The 8,717-nt window shown below is 37.0% G+C and overlaps 1 protein-coding gene across 2 annotated transcripts in view; it reads left to right on the top strand.

The window, feature by feature from the left end:
• Nucleotides 1–295: 295 nt before the first annotated feature.
• Nucleotides 296–8,717, top strand: part of cryl1 (crystallin, lambda 1) — a 30,087-nt gene continuing 21,665 nt past the window's right edge. For both annotated transcript variants that reach the window (XM_084724925.1, XM_084724924.1), the window contains exons 1-5: nucleotides 296–432; nucleotides 1,207–1,314; nucleotides 3,604–3,730; nucleotides 7,590–7,751; nucleotides 8,103–8,198. In XM_084724925.1, the coding sequence (XP_084581051.1) occupies nucleotides 392–432; nucleotides 1,207–1,314; nucleotides 3,604–3,730; nucleotides 7,590–7,751; nucleotides 8,103–8,198 (534 nt within the window). In that variant the 5' untranslated portion in view covers nucleotides 296–391. The remainder of the gene's footprint in view (nucleotides 433–1,206; nucleotides 1,315–3,603; nucleotides 3,731–7,589; nucleotides 7,752–8,102; nucleotides 8,199–8,717) is intronic.

The raw sequence follows: 8,717 nt of genomic DNA, 5'->3' as shown, positions 1-8,717 counted from the left end.
GGTTATTAGCAACATTCATAGCATTATAAAACGTATTTTGTTTGTACAACAAGCACAATCAATAAATAAGCGTACAAATCTCGCGAGAGTTCTCAAATCAAGGGTTTTCTTCTAGACACGACTTATTATTTGTTTTGTTTGCTTTATAGTTTCATATCAGTTTCGTTCTAAACAGCGTAAATATAATAATAGCAGCTAATCAATTATCTGTGTTTGTATTTTCTTATTGAAGAAAAAAATTGTAGTGTATTGCGTTCGTATAGCTTGTTTGGTCCTTCTAGGGTACCGTATCCATTTTAGCAGCGTGACTGGGGGGCAGTACCAACTTTGGTTGACATAAAGCGTTTCAGCGTTTGCCAAATTTGAAGTGAGCTCACAATAACTTCTTAAAATGAACCCGTCGGGCATGAAGAACATTACTGTGGTCGGCAGGTGAGCAAGAAAATTAGTTTCGATCGTAAGTTATCAGTTGAGGAACAGACATGAAAGTTAGCAAATTTATAAGCTCTTTTGTGCAAGCACAGTGACAAATACTTTATTGATTCCAATGGGTAAATGGATCACGTTACAGTTGTTGCATTTGCATTTTTTTTATTGCCTGACGGTAGCGTTATTTATTTTGCATAATTTTGCATTAAGTGATTGCTTTGTACAGTTTCATAATGTAACTATTCCAAATGCATACATCTCTGGGCATCTAGCTTGCTACGGTGATTTCCTGACCCTTTAGTCGTCTTTGCAGCTTCCGCTTCAGTTTCTTCTCATTGTAATTTTGCCTCTTATAGACAAACCTCAGCCCACTTTATAAATTAGCCTAGCATTTGCATTGAGGCTTCAGCATTAGAGCCTACTGTATGAAGTCTTACATTTGAACCCGTCTGCACCCTCTTCATTATTTCTGCACACTCAGCTGAACTTGACAGTCCTCTGAAATGACCCCCTGTAGACCTGGAAATCAAATACAAAACGTCATAACCAAAATTCACTCTTCTTTTCACGAGTTGTGAGAGTTACACAGCATGTGCATAATCATGCATAATGTTGCTTAATGTGCAGGGCAAACATGCCACAACAATGAGAACAGAACAACAGACAAAGACCCCCAAAAGACCATACCAATTATGACAATCAGTTTTCCAGTTCATATATTGTCTAAGGAGATTTCATTTGAAATGTCTGTTTTGTGTGTGTTTGTGTGCGTTTCAGTGGGCTGATAGGCCGCTCCTGGGCTATGGTGTTTGTCAGCGGAGGCTACACTGTGAAGATCTATGACAACCAACCAGGACAGGCTGCCAAGGCCATCACAGAGATCAGGTCAGCCCTACTACACAATACTGCATAGACTATAATTTAATCTAGTCTTAATTGATATAAAATTCCAACCGCTTTCCATAGTTGTGGACACACTCCCAACTTTTTTTGTTGCATTTAGATCACATCCTACTGTCAGCCTGATTACTGGCTGTCTTTCTCCTTAGAAAGCTTCAGCCAAGTCAGGGAACTGTTGATGTTGTGGGCCTATAAAGCCTTCTATATTGAGACAATACACATCACAGTGGGCTGTATTTTCTTTGTTGAACTATAGCCAATATCTCTAAGCTAGGGCTGCAACTAATTATTATTTTTGTTATCGATTAATATGCTGATTATTTTCACAATTAATGATTGAGCTTATGAAATGTCAAAAAATTGTGAAAAATGGTCATTACAACTTCCTAGAGCACAAAGTAACATCTTCACATTGCTTCTTTTGTTCAAATGACAGCACAAAACTCAAAATCCTCACATTTAAGAAGGAACCACAAAATGTTTGACATTTTTGCTTGATTAATGACTGAAATGATAAATCAACCATCAAATTAGTTTGCATCTAATTTCCTTGCAACTGACCATTTGATTAATTGACAAATCATTGCAGCTCTACTCTGAGACTCAGTAAATTACCTCAAAACCATCTGAATGATAAATGTAGTGAGTATTTACTGACTCTGTGATGATCTGCCACTGGTATGTTGTACATTATACGGTCCTGTCCTGTTCTGTGCCACCTGCACCAGATTATTTGGCTCTCCAGTCAACGGGGATGTGAAGAACATGAAGAAAACATTAACAAGACACAGCCTCCATGCACTCCTGACTCACAAGGGTTTTGTCCAAAATATAACCCGCTCTTCCTTCCAGATCTTACAGAGAGAACACATGGACTTTGCGTGATGAGTGACTTCCTCTTTCCATAAGAAAACATGGACAAACACATGCTCGGGCCTAAAAACTCCTTAATAGCCTAGTCATCACTGGTTAAACATTACTGGTGAATGACAAAGGGCTTTTGGTGAAAATACTGTTAGAAAAAAACAGTCTAATGTAAAGATCTTCAGCTTCTGAAACTGAAGAAACCCTAAACTCTATACCAGGATCTCATTAATATGACTTAATTTTTTCTGTAAATAGTTGCCTCTGTTGTTCACACTGTAACTGATCAGACTCTTGCACCCCATTTACGCCTGGTACTAAAGTATCCACATATGCTATGTGGATAATAAACGATCTGATCATGCCTTTGCATTTACACCTGGTATTTTTAATGTGTTCTTGTTAGCCTCACTGAGATCAGGTCCCTGTCCGACAAAATAAAACCCGTGCATTAGTAATTTGAGGTGCATAACGCAGAGTAAAGTGTAAACAGAAGTATAAAAACTAAAGTGTAGAACAATGCAAACATCACAATAGATAGTATGCATTAATAAAATGAATATGTATGCAAATAAGTGTCCACATATTTATAGGAGATGGTACTATAGTATATTGTAAGTTACGGTCAGTAGTGGGTGACCTAGCTGAAACCATTGAGTTGCCTGAGATTAGTCATTACCAAAGGTGGTGTTGGACAGTATGGTGGTCTTTGGTATAAAAAAAAGCTTGAAGCTCTCCTTTGAACACCCAGGACAGATGAGATGGCTGCTTAGGTGCATCTGTGGTTAAGTAGATCCGTCACATTCATGATGTAGTTACACCTTGCATTAACATGCGTTTTTTCCTTATTTGGATACAGATCACATTGTAATATCAGGTGTAAATGAGGTCTTGGATATTCAGTTGCCCGTACGAACAGCAGAGGGTGTCATTACACTGGTCTTTCAGTCTCCATTTGTCTGTAATTCCTTGCTGAACAAGCTGCGAGGATTTTCCCTAGTTCCTTTACATTACATTTATTTTGACAAATACATTTATGAGCAGTATGTTGCTGACTCATCTGATATACCCTCTAAATAATGGCTGCTACTGTGCTGGTTTGTGTGGCAGCCAGTTTATTTTGGTTTGTATCTTGGCTGTAAAACCAACCTGACAGCATTTGGGCATCTACCCACAAACGAACTTATCATGTCTGCAGCATCATGTCAGCAACCAAAACATAGCTGTGCTGATATTCAGTACAATAGCACTCCATCTTGTTGAATCCATCAAATCTGCTGCATTTATATTGTGGTAATGATTCCTTAATGTTACGTGTCATACAGGACAATCTGTTTTTCACGCTTCATTGTTTGGAGGAGGGTGTGTGTGTGTCAGTGTGTTAGCCACCTTTACTCTGTTTTGCTTCAGGAAGCAGCTGGAGGAGCTGGAGCAGGCTCACATGCTGAGAGGGGAGCTGAGCGCCACGCAGCAGCTCACCCTGCTCAGCAGTTACGATGACCTGGCTCAGGCACTGGAGGGAGCCTTCTTTGTCCAGGTGACACACTAGACACACACTCCCCCAGCACCAGCACATGCCATTGTTTGTCAGACATGATAAAATCAAGGGGGACTACAGATAGATTGGTCTCAGTACCACTTTACAACAAGACTACCCTTATAAATTATTTATAAATGGATAAAAATTAAGTTATGAATTAGTTTGAAAACACTTTATAAATCATGAAATTAATCGTTAATATGAAAACTGTGCTATAAGTTGTTTATTATGCATATTAAAGGTGTCAAATGTGTGTGTAGTGTTCAGAAAGGAGTCCTACTGTCTGAATAGTAAATTGGAGCACATTATATCATGGCACCAAGTCAAGCAATGAGCCCTACACTGGAATTTTTTAATGATAGTGATATTAATCTTTCTTATGACACATAAACAGACGCCAACTCATTCAGTGAACATTCTGCATTCATTTGAAGTCTCATAAATGTAAACTGGGCCAACACTGGGCTAGGACTGGAAATCTCAAAGGAGAACACACTGGCTGTAACATTGTTGTAGGCGAAGCTGGTATTCCAATTTAGCATGTTTCCTTAATTTCTTATGAAATCGTGGTCATTTTACAATTTAATAAAGTAAATATGCATATTAATGTTTTATAAATAAGTGGTTCCCAAAGTTTTTCTGGCATACCCCCCCTTTCAGAGGCTTATTTATTCATCTGAGATTTACCTTTTTGCATGTCACCATTATATCAAAACCTAAATGTTTTCTAACTAATTTCAATATATCAAAACTTTCTGGAAATACTTTCATGTCACATGAGCCATTTTATGAGTTGTCTGTTTAGGCCTGGGTGATAAAAAAATAGTGATCATCAACAACAGCAAGAAAATTGTTAAAGAAAATGTCTGATAGTTTGACTTAAATACATTAAATGCATGCTACCATGAAAACATATAACAAATACACCATGGCTCAATCACAGCCTGTCATGTACCTTGATAATGGGTGTTGTTACGAGTGACACACAAACAGCTAATCATTTAGCATCAACAGAAACAGCGTGGAGTGAGAAAATGAGTGCACACAAATGGCTGGGAATTTGTTAATAAAAAGGGACAGCTTGTCTGTATGGTAGTTTTTGCTGTTGTTTTTGAGTCTATTAAATCTGCTAACTGCATGCCTTGGTAAAGAAAGTGGTTAATTCAACGTAAAGTGGTCAACGTTAATGGTCGTTATGACTACACTTAAGTCATAGGTTGTGCCTGTCATTAATTATAAAATGTCACAGAATTGAAATGTGCTTCTATCAGTCTGCTTTGTGTAATGTAACCTTGTTTTCTAATAGTTTTCTAGTAGTTATTTATTCATCAGAGATTTAATGAGACATTTTTGAGCTATCTGTCATTTCGGCCTAAACTAACTAGTGAAAGTAGAGCTTTCCTTTAACAAAAGATTGTCATAACAAGAGCTGCCCTGCTGTTAAAATCATTACATGACATTTTAACACCAAATCACTCATGTTGTCTTTGTCCAGCTGAGAGCACAAACAGACTCAACAATAGATATTTGCTTTCAGTCTTGTTTCAACTGGAATTGGAAGTTAACTTTTTAAGCCAAGAGAAAATGTCATGTACTGGTATGTCACCCTGACTCTGTAAAAGCAGACAATAGTGCTCTTCATCACAGTGATCAGGTAGGACACGTAGGGCCAAAATAAATCAATAGACACCCGAACAGGAACAATAGAGGACTTATTAGAAACAGGGAAATAAAAGGTAGAAAACTGCTAAGTTTTCCTCTTCACATAGTTGGCCTCACATTTCCTGATAGGAGGATATCTGATGCAGGTTTCACCCTGTTATAGATTACGGCAAGTACAGGAGTTTGTCTCAGTCAGATTGGTTACAGAACATATCAATAACTCGTGATTGACATTAATCCATACTGGTCTGCTATCCACGTGGTCTTGGTGTGTGGGAACATTACAGAACATACCATAATGTAAATAGACTGACACTCCTCACATTCCTCACTTCTGTCAATATGTTGCCAGACAGCTGTTTTCTGCAGTGCTTAAAGCTACTACAAGGAGATTTTACCTGGTTATGAAACCGGCTCAGTTTAATACTGATGTCTCTAAAGAGAGCATCCGCATCAACTATTTTTGTACAGTTAATCTTAATGGCTGGAGCCTACACAAAATCATATGAAACAAGCCTGGGTTTATATTTTTACAGGCAAAGTTACAGCAAGTAGCATGTTACCCAGTTAAAAAAAAAGCAGGAGGAGATTTTTCATCAGATAATTTTATTTTTAACACAAGGGCCTCCAAAATCATCATTTCCCTGTTGGAGGAGAGGAGATATGATCTATTACAAATTAAAATGTAATTTTTAAAAAGTGAAATAGTTAATGAAATTGTTTAAAAAAAATAAAATAAAGATAAAATAAAACAGATTATAGATTGAAATAATGTAATGTACGTTCATAGAAAAGGTCTGATTGGAACTTGTTGGAACAGAAACTTGCTTACGTGCTGACATCGTTAATGACCGAAGCGTTACATTATTGTACATGCATCTGGCAGGTATGCTGCCTGCTCAGCCAGTTATTGCAGTTCGACATACTTATTAACACTGCACTTCTTTTGACAGCCACTCCTTTACAACACTCTATAGGGGAAGACAATGATTACAACCCAAACTGGTTGTATCTAGTTTTTTTTTAATGTAGGAACTATTTGACCTGTAACACATTTCTCAGCATTGTTACTGGCTGCATAGTGTTAATATTTACTTATTAACTTTTCATCTTTGATATAATCAAATCAATTGATGACAAAGTGTGCTAAGTTAATGGATTGATTCACCCAAATTTTCTCACTCACCTTTAGAGGTATTTATCTTGAGTGATATATTGTTTTGTTTTGTTTTGTTTTGTTTTGTTTGTTTTTTGTATCAGAGGAAATTCTCAGGAAGGAGTGGTATATTGTTTAGATTTGAAAATTATTCTGCATATCTAAGTTATACGAAAGCCCAGAGAAAAAAAATGGTGACCCATTTTCTAAGATATCTTTTTTTAATCTCTGAAAGCATGAAAAAAGAATATTTGGTGATTATTTTATTGTATTTTATTATTTTTTTGCCAGGAACACTGGCAGGAATTTAAGCATTTATTGTTGTAATACTTGGTTCCGCCACAAGAGGCTGAAGTGCAGAACTAGTCCCATCTTTTAAATAGGACTATAGGCATTCATGTTGTCTTCCAGATGATATTTAATTTCCTTATGCATTCTAAACACAAGGTAAATATATTGTGTGTTAGCAGGTCATGAAACGTTACTGTTTTGTCTTTCTTTTGGCTAGAAAGGTATTTTAATTGGCATTAAATATGTTAAGAGTGCATGGAGAAATGAAAACTGACCTGGAAGAAAACATGAATGACTTTAGTCCTATTCAGAACATGGGGCACTGATGCACTTCAGCCTCTTGCGGCCAAAAAAAAAAGAGTATTGCAACAACAAGCAATTTGAAAGATGATGCTTACAAAAAGTCCCCTGCCAAAACTTTTTTCACCTGTTTCACACTTAAAAACAAACAAACAAAAAAAAACACAAGAAACTTTAGGAGATTATCCTGGCAAAACCTGATTTCACCAGTTCTGAAGCCATAAAGACAGCAGAGAAAACAACAATCAGACTTAGAAAATGTATCACTAGAATATTTCTCTTTCACCTTTCACCTGTGTTTTTTATATTCCAAGTTTAAAAAGTGGAATCAGAAATGCATTGTACTATATGTTTGAAAGATCAGAGAGATTTACTTCATGACAATTAATGTGTGTGCGCACGTGTGCATTGATGTGTGTGTACACTTTTCCCACATGTGTTTTCCAGGAGTGTGTATTTGAACAGCTTGAGGTCAAGCAGAACGTCTTCCAGGACATAGAGCGTCTTGTGGGAAAAGATGTCATCCTGAGCAGCTCCACCTCCTGTCTGGTCCCGAGCAACGTCTTCTCTAAAGTACAGAACAGGAGTCGCTGCCTCGTCTCCCACCCGGTCGGTGCTTAATCATATTTAGAAGAAGTTGTGGTTTATTTTTGAATATTTATCTTATTTCATCACTGGTCACCATAGTCGTAAGCTTTGCTGTAACAGTAACTTCAATACAAATCTGACAAAGACTTGAACACATATACAGAATATTTTAAATTTTTTTTAGTCATTTTTATAAGTGCACAATATTTATTCAGCTACTTATTGTTTTTTTTATAACTGCAGTTTTTATTTCAGTTAACAAAAATGTTACATTTTCATACAGTAGTTTTAGTTTAGTTCTAGTTAACTATAATAGCTTTGCTCTGTGTGAAGTCCCCACCGTATGACATGTGATTGTCCTGTGTTCTCCAGGTAAACCCACCCTATTACGTCAAACTGGTGGAGCTGGTACCTCACCCAGAGACAGCAGCGACCGTTATGGACACCACCTATGCCCTAATGACCAAGGTGAAGATCCCAGATTATGCAATCCTGGCCTTTCAGTTACCTGTATTTTAGGACCTACAGGGGAGAGATGCAAAATATATAAATATATACAAGTCAAATGAAGGAAGCAAGGCCTGGAATAGTATGATATGTTTAGTGTTAGTAAGAATCCTAGCTTAAAAAACGTTTTTCAATGTCCACTTGTGTTTTAGTTTCAGTCTAGGTTTGATTATGCAATATCATTGTCTGTGAATTGAGTCATAGGTTCCTCAAATCTGGAATGGGTGTGTGTCACTAATCCCTGGATTATCACACAATGATAACAAACCGCAGACAAATATACAAACAATAAATGTGTCATTGTGAATGATTACATATTCAAATCCTTGCAAGTCTTTGCAAGCTAAATCTCATAACGTGCCGAGATAAGTGGAGATCAATGATTTCCTGTAAGGAAGCAAATCAGTTGGGCGCACTAAGGTTGGCAGTAATGTAAGTGATGTCAAACATTTAGCTCATTTCCATAAATATACAGAATCA

Source organism: Lutjanus erythropterus, chromosome 8 (genome assembly GCF_056507025.1).
Source record: "Lutjanus erythropterus isolate fLutEry1 chromosome 8, fLutEry1.hap2, whole genome shotgun sequence".
NCBI classification, from domain to species: domain Eukaryota; kingdom Metazoa; phylum Chordata; class Actinopteri; order Lutjaniformes; family Lutjanidae; genus Lutjanus; species Lutjanus erythropterus.
Note: the sequence above shows the minus strand (reverse complement) of the source record. Positions and strands in the feature narration are given on the sequence as shown.